Here is a 19,410-nt window from a genome sequence, read left to right on the forward strand (position 1 = left end):
GAGAGGAACTCGTAAAAAGACCAGATGAAAGAGAGGAACTCGTAAAAGGACCAGATGAAAGAGAGGAACTCGTAAAAAGACCAGATGAAAGAGAGGAACTCGTAAAAAGACCAGATGAAAGAGAGGAACTCGTAAAAAGACCAGATGAAAGAGAGGAACTCGTAAAAGGACCAGATGAAAGAGAGGAACTCGTAAAAGGACCAGATGAAAGAGAGGAACTCGTAAAAAGACCAGATGAAAGAGAGGAACTCGTAAAAGGACCAGATAAAAGAGAGGAACTCGTAAAAGGACCAGATGAAAGAGAGGAACTCGTAAAAGGACCAGATGAAATAGAGGAACTCGTAAAAGGACCAGATAAAAGAGAGGAACTCGTAAAAAGACCAGATGAAAGAGAGGAACTCGTAAAAGGACCAGATGAAAGAGAGGAACTCGTAAAAAGACCAGATGAAAGAGAGGAACTCGTAAAAAGACCAGATAAAAGAGAGGAACTCGTAAAAGGACCAGATGAAAGAGAGGAACTCGCAAAAAGACCAGATGAAAGAGAGGAACTCGTAAAAGGACCAGATGAAAGAGAGGAACTCGTAAAAGGACCAGATGAAAGAGAGGAACTCGTAAAAGGACCAGATGAAAGAGAGGAACTCGTAAAAAGACCAGATAAAAGAGAGGAACTCGTAAAAGGACCAGATGAAAGAGAGGAACTCGTAAAAGGACCAGATGAAAGAGAGGAACTCGTAAAAGGACCAGATGAAAGAGAGGAACTCGTAAAAGGACCAGATGAAAGAGAGGAACTCGTAAAAAGACCAGATAAAAGAGAGGAACTCGTAAAAGGACCAGATGAAAGAGAGGAACTCGTAAAAGGACCAGATGAAAGAGAGGAACTCGTAAAAAGACCAGAGGAAAGAGAGGAACTCGTAAAATGACCAGATAAAAGAGAGGAACTCGTAAAAGGACCAGATGAAAGAGAGGAACTCGTAAAAGGACCAGATGAAAGAGAGGAACTCGTAAAAGGACCAGATGAAAGAGAGGAACTCGTAAAAGGACCAGATGAAAGAGAGGAACTCGTAAAAGGACCAGATGAAAGAGAGGAACTCGTAAAAGGACCAGATAAAAGAGAGGAACTCGTAAAAAGACCAGATGAAAGAGAGGAACTCGTAAAAGGACCAGATGAAAGAGAGGAACTCGTAAAAAGACCAGATGAAAGAGAGGAACTCGTAAAAAGACCAGATAAAAGAGAGGAACTCGTAAAAGGACCAGATGAAAGAGAGGAACTCGTAAAAGGACCAGATGAAAGAGAGGAACTCGTAAAAGGACCAGATAAAAGAGAGGAACTCGTAAAAGGACCAGATGAAAGAGAGGAACTCGTAAAAAGACCAGATGAAAGAGAGGAACTCGTAAAAGGACCAGATGAAAGAGAGGAACTCGTAAAAAGACCAGATGAAAGAGAGGAACTCGTAAAAGGACCAGATGAAAGAGAGGAACTCGTAAAAGGACCAGATGAAAGAGAGGAACTCGTAAAAGGACCAGATGAAAGAGAGGAACTCGTAAAAGGACCAGATGAAAGAGAGGAACTCGTAAAAGGACCAGATGAAAGAGAGGAACTCGTAAAAAGACCAGATGAAAGAGAGGAACTCGTAAAAAGACCAGATAAAAGAGAGGAACTCGTAAAAAGACCAGATGAAAGAGAGGAACTCGTAAAAAGACCAGATAAAAGAGAGGAACTCGTAAAAGGACCAGATGAAAGAGAGGAACTCGTAAAAGGACCAGATGAAAGAGAGGAACTCGTAAAAGGACCAGATGAAAGAGAGGAACTCGTAAAAAGACCAGATGAAAGAGAGGAACTCGTAAAAAGACCAGATGAAAGAGAGGAACTCGTAAAAAGACCAGATAAAAGAGAGGAACTCGTAAAAAGACCAGATGAAAGAGAGGAACTCGTAAAAGGACCAGATGAAAGAGAGGAACTCGTAAAAGGACCAGATGAAAGAGAGGAACTCGTAAAAGGACCAGATGAAAGAGAGGAACTCGTAAAAAGACCAGATAAAAGAGAGGAACTCGTAAAAAGACCAGATGAAAGAGAGGAACTCGTAAAAGGACCAGATGAAAGAGAGGAACTCGTAAAAAGACCAGATGAAAGAGAGGAACTCGTAAAATGACCAGATGAAAGAGAGGAACTCGTAAAAGGACCAGATGAAAGAGAGGAACTCGTAAAAGGACCAGATGAAAGAGAGGAACTCGTAAAAAGACCAGATGAAAGAGAGGAACTCGTAAAAAGACCAGATAAAAGAGAGGAACTCGTAAAAAGACCAGATGAAGGAGAGGAACTCGTAAAAAGACCAGATAAAAGAGAGGAACTCGTAAAAGGACCAGATGAAAGAGAGGAACTCGTAAAAGGACCAGATGAAAGAGAGGAACTCGTAAAAGGACCAGATGAAAGAGAGGAACTCGCAAAAAGACCAGATAAAAGAGAGGAACTCGCAAAAAGACCAGATAAAAGAGAGGAACTCGTAAAAGGACCAGATGAAAGAGAGGAACTCGTAAAAGGACCAGATGAAAGAGAGGAACTCGTAAAAAGACCAGATGAAAGAGAGGAACTCGTAAAAAGACCAGATGAAAGAGAGGAACTCGTAAAAAGACCAGATAAAAGAGAGGAACTCGTAAAAAGACCAGATGAAAGAGAGGAACTCGTAAAAGGACCAGATGAAAGAGAGGAACTCGTAAAAGGACCAGATGAAAGAGAGGAACTCGTAAAAGGACCAGATGAAAGAGAGGAACTCGTAAAAGGACCAGATAAAAGAGAGGAACTCGTAAAAAGACCAGATGAAAGAGAGGAACTCGTAAAAAGACCAGATAAAAGAGAGGAACTCGTAAAAGGACCAGATGAAAGAGAGGAACTCGTAAAAGGACCAGATAAAAGAGAGGAACTCGTAAAAAGACCAGATGAAAGAGAGGAACTCGTAAAAAGACCAGATAAAAGAGAGGAACTCGTAAAAGGACCAGATGAAAGAGAGGAACTCGTAAAAAGACCAGATGAAAGAGAGGAACTCGTAAAAGGACCAGATGAAAGAGAGGAACTCGTAAAAGGACCAGATGAAAGAGAGGAACTCGTAAAAAGACCAGATGAAAGAGAGGAACTCGTAAAAGGACCAGATGAAAGAGAGGAACTCGTAAAAGGACCAGATAAAAGAGAGGAACTCGTAAAAAGACCAGATGAAAGAGAGGAACTCGTAAAAAGACCAGATGAAAGAGAGGAACTCGTAAAAAGACCAGATAAAAGAGAGGAACTCGTAAAAGGACCAGATGAAAGAGAGGAACTCGTAAAAGGACCAGATGAAAGAGAGGAACTCGTAAAAGGACCAGATGAAAGAGAGGAACTCGTAAAAGGACCAGATAAAAGAGAGGAACTCGTAAAAAGACCAGATGAAAGAGAGGAACTCGTAAAAAGACCAGATAAAAGAGAGGAACTCGTAAAAGGACCAGATGAAAGAGAGGAACTCGTAAAAGGACCAGATAAAAGAGAGGAACTCGTAAAAAGACCAGATGAAAGAGAGGAACTCGTAAAAAGACCAGATAAAAGAGAGGAACTCGTAAAAGGACCAGATGAAAGAGAGGAACTCGTAAAAAGACCAGATGAAAGAGAGGAACTCGTAAAAGGACCAGATGAAAGAGAGGAACTCGTAAAAGGACCAGATGAAAGAGAGGAACTCGTAAAAAGACCAGATGAAAGAGAGGAACTCGTAAAAGGACCAGATGAAAGAGAGGAACTCGTAAAAGGACCAGATAAAAGAGAGGAACTCGTAAAAAGACCAGATGAAAGAGAGGAACTCGTAAAAAGACCAGATAAAAGAGAGGAACTCGTAAAAGGACCAGATGAAAGAGAGGAACTCGTAAAAGGACCAGATGAAAGAGAGGAACTCGCAAAAGGACCAGATGAAAGAGAGGAACTCGCAAAAAAACCAGATTAAAGAGAGGAACTCGTAAAAAGACCAGATGAAAGAGAGGAACTCGCAAAAGGACCAGATGAAAGAGAGGAACTCGCAAAAAAACCAGATTAAAGAGAGGAACTCGTAAAAGGACCAGATAAAAGAGAGGAACTCGTAAAAGGACCAGATGAAAGAGAGGAACTCGTAAAAGGACCAGATAAAAGAGAGGAACTCGTAAAAGGACCAGATAAAAGAGAGGAACTCGTAAAAGGACCAGATGAAAGAGAGGAACTCGTAAAAGGACCAGATGAAAGAGAGGAACTCGTAAAAGGACCAGATGAAAGAGAGGAACTCGTAAAAGGACCAGATGAAAGAGAGGAACTCGTAAAAGGACCAGATGAAAGAGAGGAACTCGTAAAAGGACCAGATAAAAGAGAGGAACTCGTAAAAAGACCAGATGAAAGAGAGGAACTCGTAAAAGGACCAGATAAAAGAGAGGAACTCGTAAAAGGACCAGATGAAAGAGAGGAACTCGTAAAAGGACCAGATGAAAGAGAGGAACTCGTAAAAAGACCAGATGAAAGAGAGGAACTCGTAAAAAGACCAGTCTTGGTGACAGTTTCGAGAGTTCAACAGCAGCTGAAATGAGTTTCCTCCGCAGGGTGGCCGGGCTCTCCCTTAGAGATAGGGTGAGGAGCTCGGTCATCCGGGAGGAGATCAGAGTAGAGCCGCTGCTCCTCCACATCGAGAGGAACCAGTTGAGGTGGCTCGGGCATCTGGTCAGGATGCCTCCTGGACCTCCCTGGTGAGGTGTTCCAGGCACGTCCCTCTGGGAGGAGACCCCGGGGAAGACCCAGGACACGCTGGAGGGATTATATCTCTCGGCTGGCCTGGGAACGCCTCGGGATCCCCCCCGCAGAGTTGGCAAATGTGGCTGGGGAGAGGGAAGTCTGGGCTTCCCTGCTTAGGCTGCTGCCCCCGCGACCCGACCCCGGATAAGCGGCAGAAGATGGATGGATGACATTTTAATTTTCTATAACAGTGAGAATGAAAAGCACAGGGGTGTAGCTTACCGTTCGGTCCTTTCACTCAGACAGAACAGCCCTCACACCCGAATATGACCTGTCCTCCTCCGCTAGGAACTGATTCCACGGATTAGGATGGACAACAACTCTTAATTTTCTGGAACTCCTACTCAGCATCTGGGATCCAGGAAATCCATCTGGAAACAAAGCTGGGAAAGTTAACGGTTGTCAGATAACCTGCAGCAAATCTTTGTAGCTGCCTGCGAGAGCTTAAGGTAGGCCATTCCAGAATAGCTGAGACTTTCTGGTGGTCTGGGGGCTTCCCTGCTGAGGCTGCTGACCCCACGATCCAACTTCATAAGCAGCAGAAAATGGGTGGATGGATGGAGTGTCACATGGTTCAGGGAAGGGTTGAAATTTCTTCAGCTTTGTCCTTTTCCTGTAAGGACAGTTGTAGCCGTTTCTGGAGTTTTTCCCACTCATCAATATCGGTTAATGATCTACTTGTTTTTTGGTGCCGTTCTATGTTACGATGCCCTCACCCTCTAGGATGGCTAGCTCCTCCCACCTATCAGCTGGCCACGAGCGTTAAAATGTTTAGTAGTTTAACTGTTCAATCTTCCCTTCATTTATAACAAAGGTTTCTCACACTGACACTGCCGTGTTTCCTTTCTCAACTGGGATGAAGCAATAAAACTGGTGCTTACCAGTCTTGAACTGGTTTTTGCTGCTCCCTAGTGGTCAGTGATCCTTTCAGGACAAAACCTGCTAACAACTACCTGAAGATCACCATGGTGTCCTTCTTTCATGTCCAGTTGTTTTGAGGGGGATAGTAACCATGAGGATTTCAGTTGGCGGTCAGGAATTGTCCTCCAGCCAAACATCTCAGCAGCACCAAACACCATTCTGCAGTTCACTCTGTAGCATGAGGGGGAAAGAGCTCCCCCTATTGGAGCCCTGAGGTAACAACATGAATTAACACAGGCAAAACATGTTGGAAACTCTGCCGGCTGTCTCCCTTTGTGCATAAAAAGTAAACTAATCAGCACAGAACATTGCATCTCTGAAAATGAACCTCTGGAAAAACCCCATCACAAAATCATGCTTGAAGTGATTGGAAGCTGTCCAGGTTTAATGCTGGAAAAGACGTGCTGATGGCCGTATGGCATCCTGCTGGATGCAAAGGACTGTGTCTCTTACGTGTGTGCATCTGTGTTCCTCTTCTGCAGGTTGTACTTGAATCGGGTTTATAAAGCTGTGAGTGTGTGTTCAGTGCAAAGTATGACAACTGGGCTGGCATGTGGTGGATACAATGGCTAAATGTTCGCATCAGAGTTTGGAATGAAATGAAACCCATGATGAGGAAGTGGCTGAAGGTTTGAAAACTGAGAAAGCATACGAAAGGTTTGGATGGGCCAAAACACAGTCGGATCACTACATAAGATCCACCCAGTAGCAATAACATTCGCTAACCGTAACTTCTGTAACGTTCATTAGCCATGATATATGTAACCGTAAAGTCTGTTAACGATATTTGCTAACCATAACTTCTGTAACGTTCATTAGCCATGATATATGTAACCGTAAAGTCTGTTAACGATATTTGCTAACCATAACTTCTGTAACATTCATTAGCCATGATGTCCGTAACCGTAAAGTCCGTTAGCGATAACATTCGCTAACCGTAACTTCTGTAACATTCATTAGCCATATCTGGAACCGTAAAGTCTGTTAGCGTTAAGTTTCACTTACTGTATCGTCTGTAACCATAAAGTAGTTAACGATATTTGCTAACTGTAACTTCCGTCACATTCATTAGCCATAACGTGAGGAACCGTAGAGTTAATGATAACATCAGCTAACCGTAACTTCTGTAACATTCACTAGCCATGATGTCTGTAACCGTAATGACCGTTAGCCATGATGTCCGCTAACCATCCATCCGCAAGCAATAACATTCACGAACCGTAACTTCTGTAATGTTCATGAGGCATGACGTTTGTAACTGTAGAGTCTGTTAGCGATAACATTCGCTAACCATAACATCTACTATTCAGCGTTATGGCGAAAGCATCTACGTGTGGGAATTCGCTAAACGTACCTAGATAACTTGTATGTTAAAGCTTTAACTCTCTGAACTGTTTGTTTTTCTCCTTTGCACAATTTCCATGGATTGCCTTAACTGCAGTTGAGTCCTTAAATGCGAGTCGGTGGATTTCCCCGTTAGGAATCAAAGTACTTTTATACATCCATTTATTCATCATCTGATTAGTCAACAGGATCTAGAAGCTGGTGGGCAGGATTTAAATGTTTTTATTGTTTTATTTCCATCAGGATGATAAAAAGAACATAAAAAACAGTTGTGATGTCAGAAGACAAACTCAGTGACATAAAAGGAAGGCAAGGGTGAAGGGGCAGGGCTTAAGGTCAGCAGCAGTCTTTTTCAACCAGCCGGATAGCATGGTGGAGGGCTGAGTGATGCTCAGATCACTTTCAGAACGTTGCCTAGCAACAGTACTCCTCCAGCCAACCAGAGAAGGGCAGCAGAAGCAGGGGGCGGGGTATAAGGAGGGGGGTGGGGTTAAAGAACGTCGTCACTTTCAGCCGTGTGGAGCTGCGTGTCGTCAGCGTCTGTCATGATACTGCTGTCCTGACTGTCGTCCACCTCAGCCGCTGAGGAGACAGGTGAGACAGGTTATTGATTATGTGCTCAGTCTATTGATTATGATCTGAATTACACCGATCAGGTTCAAACTGGATTTGAATCAAGCTGATTTATGATAATTACGTCAGATCAACCTGTCCGTAGCATCACTGGTCAGGTTGTTTGATCAGTACCTTCATCTTCTGGCAGGTATCTCTTGTCAATGGCCTCTTTGATCTGGTTGTTGGCTCCTTTTGGGTCCAGATCCATGGCCCAGCTAAAGTTCATCAGAGCCAGGTGAGTCTGACCCAGCTTCTTATACACCTGGGGGGTAGGGGGATGTTTAGCCAATCATTGCCACGCTGTGACATGGCAACACATCTGAAGATAGACTACGACATCAGAGTTACTGTGATTCAGAACCAAGCATTTCTCTAAACAGCGTCTGTTTCTGATTGGACGACACAGCCAGGTGGTGCTTACCTTTCCTATAAGGAAGTAAACCAGAGACTCTTTGGGGACTATCTGCTTCAACTCCTCCAACTCCTGAAGGGCCGCCTGCAGAGACAGAGAGAGCCTTTATCTACAGCCACCACGCACAGTTGGAGGCTGTCACCATGGTAACCACACTGCTGTAGCTCAACATTTCCTGATGTCTCCATTATTTACGCTTTTATTTGGACAATAATCTGCCATTTGTGTGTTAAATTCATTAATGGGTCACCCCTCCCCTCCCCCAAACAACACATCCCTACCCATCGCACACATACACCACCCTCCCCCATACACCTCCCCCACACACACACACCCACCATACACACACCCAAACATCCACACACAGACCTCCACATCCACACAGGCATGCTGAGACCACCCACTCCCTTGGTCCCAGGGCCACAACCAAGCACCAGGGCACGGGCCCCCCACCACAACAGCAGCAAGTTCAGCCCAGCCCTCCCGGTGAAGGCCAACCCTCCCCCCACGGGAGACAGGGGACAGCCCCGGGCACCGGCGCTCGGGACCCCCACCCAGTCCACCCCGCAGCGGCACGGCAACCCGCCAATCCCCCCCCCCTTCCAGCGACCTCACCCCGCCGCCGCGAGGCAACTCCAACCGCTGACCCACCCAAGCCCCCCCAGGACAGGAGACACAGCCCCGCCAGCAGCAGGGCAGCCAAGATCCCCACCCAGGAGGCTACCACAGACATCAGAGATCCCCCCCCCCCCCCCCCCATCTCCCAACCTCAGGGTGCAACAAGGTCCCCCCCCCACTAAGTGATGGAGCTGAGTACAGGGGACCAGAGAAAACACAGTTTGTCCAGCTGATGTTTAGAGGAGGCAGACATCGTCTCATCAGCGATGTGGTCTGAAAGGAGATTTCTAAACTGAATAATTCATGAGAATAGTTTTCTTTGCGATACACAAGGCGGTCAGGACGACACCTGCAGTGTTCATTTCCATGTTAACATCACCAAAGTGACCAAGCATGCAGAGAGAGGCAGAAGCTGGGATCGTACATCTGAGCCATGTTGATAAATCTCTGCACAGCCAGAAGTTCTGCACTGGTGAACAGGATCATACAGCATGTAGTCATCTGGTCTGTTATCTGCAGAAGTCCTGGTGAACAGGATCATACAGCATGTAGTCATCTGGTCTGTTATCTGCAGAAGTCCTGGTGAACAGGACCATACAGCATGTAGTCATGTGGTCTGTTATCTGCAGAAGTCCTGGTGAACAGGACCATACAGCATGTAGTCATGTGGTCTGATATCTGCAGAAGTCCTGGTGAACAGGATCATACAGCATGTAGTCATCTGGTCTGTTATCTGCAGAAGTCCTGGTGAACAGGACCATACAGCATGTAGTCATCTGGTCTGTTATCTGCAGAAGTCCTGGTGAACAGGATCATACAGCATGTAGTCATCTGGTCTGTTATCTACAGAAGTCCTGGTGAACAGGACCATACAGCATGTAGTCATCTGGTCTGTTATCTGCAGAAGTCCTGGTGAACAGGATCATACAGCATGTAGTCATCTGGTCTGTTATCTGCAGAAGTCCTGGTGAACAGGACCATACAGCATGTAGTCATCTGGTCTGTTATCTGCAGAAGTCCTGGTGAACAGGACCATACAGCATGTAGTCATCTGGTCTGTTATCTGCAGAAGTCCTGGTGAACAGGATCATACAGCATGTAGTCATCTGGTCTGTTATCTGCAGAAGTCCTGGTGAACAGGATCATACAGCATGTGGTCATCTGGTCTGTTATCTGCAGAAGTCCTGGTGAACAGGACCATACAGCATGTAGTCATCTGGTCTGTTATCTGCAGAAGTCCTGGTGAACAGGACCATACAGCATGTAGTCATCTGGTCTGTTATCTACAGAAGTCCTGGTGAACAGGATCATACAGCATGTAGTCATCTGGTCTGTTATCTGCAGAAGTCCTGGTGAACAGGATCATACAGCATGTAGTCATCTGGTCTGTTATCTGCAGAAGTCCTGGTGAACAGGATCATACAGCATGTAGTCATCTGGTCTGTTATCTGCAGAAGTCCTGGTGAACAGGATCATACAGCATGTAGTCATCTGGTCTGTTATCTGCAGAAGTCCTGGTGAACAGGACCATACAGCATGTAGTCATCTGGTCTGTTATCTGCAGAAGTCCTGGTGAACAGGATCATACAGCATGTAGTCATCTGGTCTGTTATCTGCAGAAGTCCTGGTGAACAGGATCATACAGCATGTGGTCATCTGGTCTGTTATCTGCAGAAGTCCTGGTGAACAGGATCATACAGCATGTAGTCATCTGGTCTGTTATCTGCAGAAGTCCTGGTGAACAGGACCATACAGCATGTAGTCATCTGGTCTGTTATCTGCAGAAGTCCTGGTGAACAGGACCATACAGCATGTAGTCATCTGGTCTGTTATCTGCAGAAGTCCTGGTGAACAGGACCATACAGCATGTAGTCATCTGGTCTGTTATCTGCAGAAGTCCTGGTGAACAGGACCATACAGCATGTAGTCATCTGGTCTGTTATCTGCAGAAGTCCTGGTGAACAGGATCATACAGCATGTGGTCATCTGGTCTGTTATCTACAGAAGTCCTGGTGAACAGGACCATACAGCATGTAGTCATCTGGTCTGTTATCTGCAGAAGTCCTGGTGAACAGGACCATACAGCATGTAGTCATCTGGTCTGTTATCTGCAGAAGTCCTGGTGAACAGGACCATACAGCATGTGGTCATCTGGTCTGTTATCTGCAGAAGTCCTGGTGAACAGGACCATACAGCATGTAGTCATCTGGTCTGTTATCTGCAGAAGTCCTGGTGAACAGGACCATACAGCATGTAGTCATCTGGTCTGTTATCTGCAGAAGTCCTGGTGAACAGGACCATACAGCATGTAGTCATCTGGTCTGTTATCTGCAGAAGTCCTGGTGAACAGGACCATACAGCATGTAGTCATGTGGTCTGTTATCTGCAGAAGTCCTGGTGAACAGGACCATACAGCATGTGGTCATCTGGTCTGTTATCTGCAGAAGTCCTGGTGAACAGGACCATACAGCATGTGGTCATCTGGTCTGTTATCTACAGAAGTCCTGGTGAACAGGACCATACAGCATGTAGTCATCTGGTCTGTTATCTGCAGAAGTCCTGGTGAACAGGACCATACAGCATGTGGTCATCTGGTCTGTTATCTGCAGAAGTCCTGGTGAACAGGACCATACAGCATGTAGTCATCTGGTCTGTTATCTGCAGAAGTCCTGGTGAACAGGACCATACAGCATGTAGTCATCTGGTCTGTTATCTGCAGAAGTCCTGGTGAACAGGACCATACAGCATGTAGTCATCTGGTCTGTTATCTGCAGAAGTCCTGGTGAACAGGACCATACAGCATGTAGTCATCTGGTCTGTTATCTGCAGAAGTCCTGGTGAACAGGATCATACAGCATGTAGTCATGTGGTCTGATATCTGCAGAAGTCCTGGTGAACAGGACCATACAGCATGTAGTCATGTGGTCTGTTATCTGCAGAAGTCCTGGTGAACAGGATCATACAGCATGTAGTCATCTGGTCTGTTATCTGCAGAAGTCCTGGTGAACAGGACCATACAGCATGTAGTCATCTGGTCTGTTATCTGCAGAAGTCCTGGTGAACAGGACCATACAGCATGTAGTCATGTGGTCTGTTATCTGCAGAAGTCCTGGTGAACAGGACCATACAGCATGTAGTCATCTGGTCTGTTATCTGCAGAAGTCCTGGTGAACAGGACCATACAGCATGTAGTCATCTGGTCTGTTATCTGCAGAAGTCCTGGTGAACAGGACCATACAGCATGTAGTCATCTGGTCTGTTATCTGCAGAAGTCCTGGTGAACAGGACCATACAGCATGTGGTCATCTGGTCTGTTATCTGCAGAAGTCCTGGTGAACAGGATCATACAGCATGTAGTCATCTGGTCTGTTATCTGCAGAAGTCCTGGTGAACAGGACCATACAGCATGTAGTCATCTGGTCTGTTATCTGCAGAAGTCCTGGTGAACAGGATCATACAGCATGTAGTCATCTGGTCTGTTATCTGCAGAAGTCCTGGTGAACAGGACCATACAGCATGTAGTCATCTGGTCTGTTATCTGCAGAAGTCCTGGTGAACAGGACCATACAGCATGTGGTCATCTGGTCTGTTATCTGCAGAAGTCCTGGTGAACAGGACCATACAGCATGTAGTCATCTGGTCTGTTATCTGCAGAAGTCCTGGTGAACAGGATCATACAGCATGTAGTCATCTGGTCTGTTATCTGCAGAAGTCCTGGTGAACAGGACCATACAGCATGTAGTCATCTGGTCTGTTATCTGCAGAAGTCCTGGTGAACAGGATCATACAGCATGTGGTCATCTGGTCTGTTATCTGCAGAAGTCCTGGTGAACAGGATCATACAGCATGTGGTCATCTGGTCTGTTATCTGCAGAAGTCCTGGTGAACAGGATCATACAGCATGTGGTCATCTGGTCTGTTATCTGCAGAAGTCCTGGTGAACAGGACCATACAGCATGTAGTCATCTGGTCTGTTATCTGCAGAAGTCCTGGTGAACAGGATCATACAGCATGTGGTCATCTGGTCTGTTATCTGCAGAAGTCCTGGTGAACAGGATCATACAGCATGTAGTCATCTGGTCTGTTATCTGCAGAAGTCCTGGTGAACAGGATCATACAGCATGTGGTCATCTGGTCTGTTATCTGCAGAAGTCCTGGTGAACAGGATCATACAGCATGTAGTCATCTGGTCTGTTATCTGCAGAAGTCCTGGTGAACAGGATCATACAGCATGTAGTCATGTGGTCTGTTATCTGCAGAAGTCCTGGTGAACAGGACCATACAGCATGTAGTCATCTGGTCTGTTATCTGCAGAAGTCCTGGTGAACAGGATCATACAGCATGTAGTCATCTGGTCTGTTATCTACAGAAGTCCTGGTGAACAGGACCATACAGCATGTAGTCATGTGGTCTGTTATCTGCAGAAGTCCTGGTGAACAGGACCATACAGCATGTAGTCATCTGGTCTGTTATCTGCAGAAGTCCTGGTGAACAGGACCATACAGCATGTAGTCATCTGGTCTGTTATCTGCAGAAGTCCTGGTGAACAGGACCATACAGCATGTAGTCATCTGGTCTGTTATCTGCAGAAGTCCTGGTGAACAGGACCATACAGCATGTAGTCATCTGGTCTGTTATCTGCAGAAGTCCTGGTGAACAGGACCATACAGCATGTGGTCATCTGGTCTGTTATCTGCAGAAGTCCTGGTGAACAGGACCATACAGCATGTGGTCATCTGGTCTGTTATCTGCAGAAGTCCTGGTGAACAGGATCATACAGCATGTAGTCATCTGGTCTGTTATCTGCAGAAGTCCTGGTGAACAGGACCATACAGCATGTAGTCATCTGGTCTGTTATCTGCAGAAGTCCTGGTGAACAGGACCATACAGCATGTGGTCATCTGGTCTGTTATCTGCAGAAGTCCTGGTGAACAGGATCATACAGCATGTAGTCATCTGGTCTGTTATCTGCAGAAGTCCTGGTGAACAGGACCATACAGCATGTAGTCATCTGGTCTGTTATCTGCAGAAGTCCTGGTGAACAGGACCATACAGCATGTAGTCATCTGGTCTGTTATCTGCAGAAGTCCTGGTGAACAGGATCATACAGCATGTAGTCATCTGGTCTGTTATCTGCAGAAGTCCTGGTGAACAGGATCATACAGCATGTGGTCTGTTATCTGCAGAAGTCCTGGTGAACAGGACCATACAGCATGTAGTCATCTGGTCTGTTATCTGCAGAAGTCCTGGTGAACAGGACCATACAGCATGTGGTCATCTGGTCTGTTATCTGCAGAAGTCCTGGTGAACAGGATCATACAGCATGTGGTCTGTTATCTGCAGAAGTCCTGGTGAACAGGACCATACAGCATGTAGTCATCTGGTCTGTTATCTGCAGAAGTCCTGGTGAACAGGACCATACAGCATGTGGTCATCTGGTCTGTTATCTGCAGAAGTCCTGGTGAACAGGATCATACAGCATGTGGTCTGTTATCTGCAGAAGTCCTGGTGAACAGGATCATACAGCATGTAGTCATCTGGTCTGTTATCTGCAGAAGTCCTGGTGAACAGGATCATACAGCATGTGGTCATGTGGTCTGTTATCTGCAGAAGTCCTGGTGAACAGGATCATACAGCATGTAGTCATCTGGTCTGTTATCTGCAGAAGTCCTGGTGAACAGGACCATACAGCATGTAGTCATCTGGTCTGTTATCTGCAGAAGTCCTGGTGAACAGGACCATACAGCATGTAGTCATCTGGTCTGTTATCTGCAGAAGTCCTGGTGAACAGGACCATACAGCATGTAGTCATCTGGTCTGATATCTGCAGAAGTCCTGGTGAACAGGACCATACAGCATGTAGTCATCTGGTCTGTTATCTGCAGAAGTCCTGGTGAACAGGACCATACAGCATGTAGTCATCTGGTCTGTTATCTGCAGAAGTCCTGGTGAACAGGACCATACAGCATGTAGTCATGTGGTCTGATATCTGCAGAAGTCCTGGTGAACAGGATCATACAGCATGTGGTCATCTGGTCTGTTATCTGCAGAAGTCCTGGTGAACAGGACCATACAGCATGTAGTCATGTGGTCTGATATCTGCAGAAGTCCTGGTGAACAGGACCATACAGCATGTAGTCATGTGGTCTGTTATCTGCAGAAGTCCTGGTGAACAGGATCATACAGCATGTGGTCATGTGGTCTGTTATCTGCAGAAGTCCTGGTGAACAGGACCATACAGCATGTAGTCATGTGGTCTGTTATCTACAGAAGTCCTGGTGAACAGGACCATACAGCATGTAGTCATCTGGTCTGTTATCTGCAGAAGTCCTGGTGAACAGGACCATACAGCATGTAGTCATCTGGTCTGTTATCTGCAGAAGTCCTGGTGAACAGGACCATACAGCATGTGGTCATCTGGTCTGTTATCTGCAGAAGTCCTGGTGAACAGGACCATACAGCATGTAGTCATCTGGTCTGTTATCTGCAGAAGTCCTGGTGAACAGGACCATACAGCATGTGGTCATCTGGTCTGTTATCTACAGAAGTCCTGGTGAACAGGACCATACAGCATGTAGTCATCTGGTCTGTTATCTGCAGAAGTCCTGGTGAACAGGATCATACAGCATGTGGTCATCTGGTCTGTTATCTGCAGAAGTCCTGGTGAACAGGACCATACAGCATGTGGTCATCTGGTCTGTTATCTGCAGAAGTCCTGGTGAACAGGATCATACAGCATGTAGTCATCTGGTCTGTTATCTGCAGAAGTCCTGGTGAACAGGACCATACAGCATGTAGTCATCTGGTCTGTTATCTGCAGAAGTCCTGGTGAACAGGACCATACAGCATGTGGTCATCTGGTCTGTTATCTGCAGAAGTCCTGGTGAACAGGACCATACAGCATGTAGTCATCTGGTCTGTTATCTGCAGAAGTCCTGGTGAACAGGACCATACAGCATGTGGTCATCTGGTCTGTTATCTGCAGAAGTCCTGGTGAACAGGACCATACAGCATGTAGTCATCTGGTCTGTTATCTGCAGAAGTCCTGGTGAACAGGACCATACAGCATGTAGTCATCTGGTCTGTTATCTGCAGAAGTCCTGGTGAACAGGACCATACAGCATGTAGTCATCTGGTCTGTTATCTGCAGTAGTCCTGGTGAACAGGACCATACAGCATGTGGTCATCTGGTCTGTTATCTGCAGAAGTCCTGGTGAACAGGACCATACAGCATGTAGTCATCTGGTCTGTTATCTGCAGAAGTCCTGGTGAACAGGACCATACAGCATGTAGTCATCTGGTCTGTTATCTGCAGAAGTCCTGGTGAACAGGACCATACAGCATGTAGTCATCTGGTCTGTTATCTGCAGAAGTCCTGGTGAACAGGACCATACAGCATGTGGTCATCTGGTCTGTTATCTGCAGAAGTCCTGGTGAACAGGACCATACAGCATGTAGTCATCTGGTCTGTTATCTGCAGAAGTCCTGGTGAACAGGATCATACAGCATGTAGTCATCTGGTCTGTTATCTGCAGAAGTCCTGGTGAACAGGACCATACAGCATGTGGTCATCTGGTCTGTTATCTGCAGAAGTCCTGGTGAACAGGACCATACAGCATGTAGTCATCTGGTCTGTTATCTGCAGAAGTCCTGGTGAACAGGACCATACAGCATGTAGTCATCTGGTCTGTTATCTGCAGAAGTCCTGGTGAACAGGATCATACAGCATGTGGTCATCTGGTCTGTTATCTGCAGAAGTCCTGGTGAACAGGACCATACAGCATGTAGTCATCTGGTCTGTTATCTGCAGAAGTCCTGGTGAACAGGACCATACAGCATGTAGTCATCTGGTCTGTTATCTGCAGAAGTCCTGGTGAACAGGACCATACAGCATGTGGTCATCTGGTCTGTTATCTGCAGAAGTCCTGGTGAACAGGACCATACAGCATGTAGTCATCTGGTCTGTTATCTGCAGAAGTCCTGGTGAACAGGACCATACAGCATGTGGTCATCTGGTCTGTTATCTGCAGAAGTCCTGGTGAACAGGACCATACAGCATGTGGTCATCTGGTCTTATCTGCAGAAGTCCTGGTGAACAGGACCATACAGCATGTGGTCATCTGGTCTTATCTGCAGAAGTCCTGGTGAACAGGACCATACAGCATGTAGTCATCTGGTCTGTTATCTGCAGAAGTCCTGGTGAACAGGATCATACAGCATGTAGTCATCTGGTCTGTTATCTGCAGAAGTCCTGGTGAACAGGACCATACAGCATGTAGTCATCTGGTCTGTTATCTGCAGAAGTCCTGGTGAACAGGATCATACAGCATGTAGTCATCTGGTCTGTTATCTGCAGAAGTCCTGGTGAACAGGACCATACAGCATGTAGTCATCTGGTCTGTTATCTGCAGAAGTCCTGGTGAACAGGACCATACAGCATGTAGTCATCTGGTCTGTTATCTGCAGAAGTCCTGGTGAACAGGACCATACAGCATGTAGTCATCTGGTCTGTTATCTGCAGAAGTCCTGGTGAACAGGACCATACAGCATGTAGTCATCTGGTCTGTTATCTGCAGAAGTCCTGGTGAACAGGACCATACAGCATGTGGTCATCTGGTCTGTTATCTGCAGAAGTCCTGGTGAACAGGACCATACAGCATGTAGTCATCTGGTCTGTTATCTGCAGAAGTCCTGGTGAACAGGACCATACAGCATGTAGTCATCTGGTCTGTTATCTGCAGAAGTCCTGGTGAACAGGACCATACAGCATGTAGTCATCTGGTCTGTTATCTGCAGAAGTCCTGGTGAACAGGATCATACAGCATGTAGTCATCTGGTCTGATATCTGCAGAAGTCCTGGTGAACAGGACCATACAGCATGTAGTCATCTGGTCTGTTATCTGCAGAAGTCCTGGTGAACAGGATCATACAGCATGTAGTCATCTGGTCTGTTATCTGCAGAAGTCCTGGTGAACAGGATCATACAGCATGTAGTCATCTGGTCTGTTATCTGCAGAAGTCCTGGTGAACAGGACCATACAGCATGTAGTCATCTGGTCTGTTATCTGCAGAAGTCCTGGTGAACAGGATCATACAGCATGTAGTCATCTGGTCTGTTATCTGCAGAAGTCCTGGTGAACAGGACCATACAGCATGTAGTCATCTGGTCTGTTATCTGCAGAAGTCCTGGTGAACAGGACCATACAGCATGTGGTCATCTGGTCTGTTATCTGCAGAAGTCCTGGTGAACAGGATCATACAGCATGTAGTCATCTGGTCTGTTATCTACAGAAGTCCTGGTGAACAGGACCATACAGCATGTAGTCATGTGGTCTGTTATCTGCAGAAGTCCTGGTGAACAGGACCATACAGCATGTAGTCATCTGGTCTGTTATCTGCAGAAGTCCTGGTGAACAGGATCATACAGCATGTAGTCATCTGGTCTGTTATCTGCAGAAGTCCTGGTGAACAGGATCATACAGCATGTAGTCATCTGGTCTGTTATCTGCAGAAGTCCTGGTGAACAGGACCATACAGCATGTAGTCATCTGGTCTGTTATCTGCAGAAGTCCTGGTGAACAGGACCATACAGCATGTAGTCATCTGGTCTGTTATCTGCAGAAGTCCTGGTGAACAGGACCATACACCATGTAGTCATCTGGTCTGTTATCTGCAGAAGTCCTGGTGAACAGGATCATACAGCATGTGGTCATCTGGTCTGTTATCTGCAGAAGTCCTGGTGAACAGGACCATACAGCATGTGGTCATCTGGTCTGTTATCTGCAGAAGTCCTGGTGAACAGGACCATACAGCATGTAGTCATCTGGTCTGTTATCTGCAGAAGTCCTGGTGAACAGGATCATACAGCATGTAGTCATCTGGTCTGTTATCTACAGAAGTCCTGGTGAACAGGACCATACAGCATGTAGTCATCTGGTCTGTTATCTGCAGAAGTCCTGGTGAACAGGACCATACAGCATGTAGTCATCTGGTCTGTTATCTGCAGAAGTCCTGGTGAACAGGACCATACAGCATGTAGTCATCTGGTCTGTTATCTGCAGAAGTCCTGGTGAACAGGACCATACAGCATGTAGTCATCTGGTCTGTTATCTGCAGAAGTCCTGGTGAACAGGATCATACAGCATGTAGTCATGTGGTCTGATATCTGCAGAAGTCCTGGTGAACAGGACCATACAGCATGTAGTCATCTGGTCTGTTATCTGCAGAAGTCCTGGTGAACAGGACCATACAGCATGTGGTCATCTGGTCTGTTATCTGCAGAAGTCCTGGTGAACAGGATCATACAGCATGTAGTCATGTGGTCTGATATCTGCAGAAGTCCTGGTGAACAGGACCATACAGCATGTAGTCATCTGGTCTGTTATCTGCAGAAGTCCTGGTGAACAGGATCATACAGCATGTGGTCATCTGGTCTGTTATCTGCAGAAGTCCTGGTGAACAGGACCATACAGCATGTAGTCATCTGGTCTGTTATCTGCAGAAGTCCTGGTGAACAGGACCATACAGCATGTAGTCATCTGGTCTGTTATCTGCAGAAGTCCTGGTGAACAGGACCATACAGCATGTAGTCATCTGGTCTGTTATCTGCAGAAGTCCTGGTGAACAGGACCATACAGCATGTAGTCATCTGGTCTGTTATCTGCAGAAGTCCTGGTGAACAGGACCATACAGCATGTAGTCATCTGGTCTGTTATCTGCAGAAGTCCTGGTG

General features: G+C 46.1%; 2 protein-coding genes across 2 annotated transcripts in view; one reads left to right on the top strand and one right to left on the bottom strand.

The window, feature by feature from the left end:
* Positions 1 to 7,239: 7,239 nt before the first annotated feature.
* LOC306765708 (cell division cycle protein 27 homolog) lies at positions 7,240 to 8,449 on the bottom strand (the record flags this gene model as incomplete). The annotated part of the gene is made up of 4 exons (XM_079253193.1): positions 7,240 to 7,615; positions 7,781 to 7,910; positions 8,070 to 8,144; positions 8,444 to 8,449. The coding sequence occupies 4 exons, from the start codon at positions 8,447 to 8,449 to the stop codon at positions 7,524 to 7,526; spliced, it is 303 nt and encodes a 100-aa protein (XP_079109319.1). The 3' UTR covers positions 7,240 to 7,523.
* Positions 8,448 to 19,410, top strand: part of gh1 (growth hormone 1) — a gene marked incomplete at both ends in the record, with an annotated part of 15,741 nt that continues 4,778 nt past the window's right edge. Inside the window, one exon of the mRNA XM_079253194.1 lies at positions 8,448 to 8,834. Within this exon, the coding sequence (XP_079109320.1) occupies positions 8,448 to 8,834 (387 nt within the window). The remainder of the gene's footprint in view (positions 8,835 to 19,410) is intronic.

This window comes from Telmatherina bonti (assembly GCF_933228915.1).
Source record: "Telmatherina bonti genome assembly, chromosome: 14".
NCBI classification, from domain to species: domain Eukaryota; kingdom Metazoa; phylum Chordata; class Actinopteri; order Atheriniformes; family Telmatherinidae; genus Telmatherina; species Telmatherina bonti.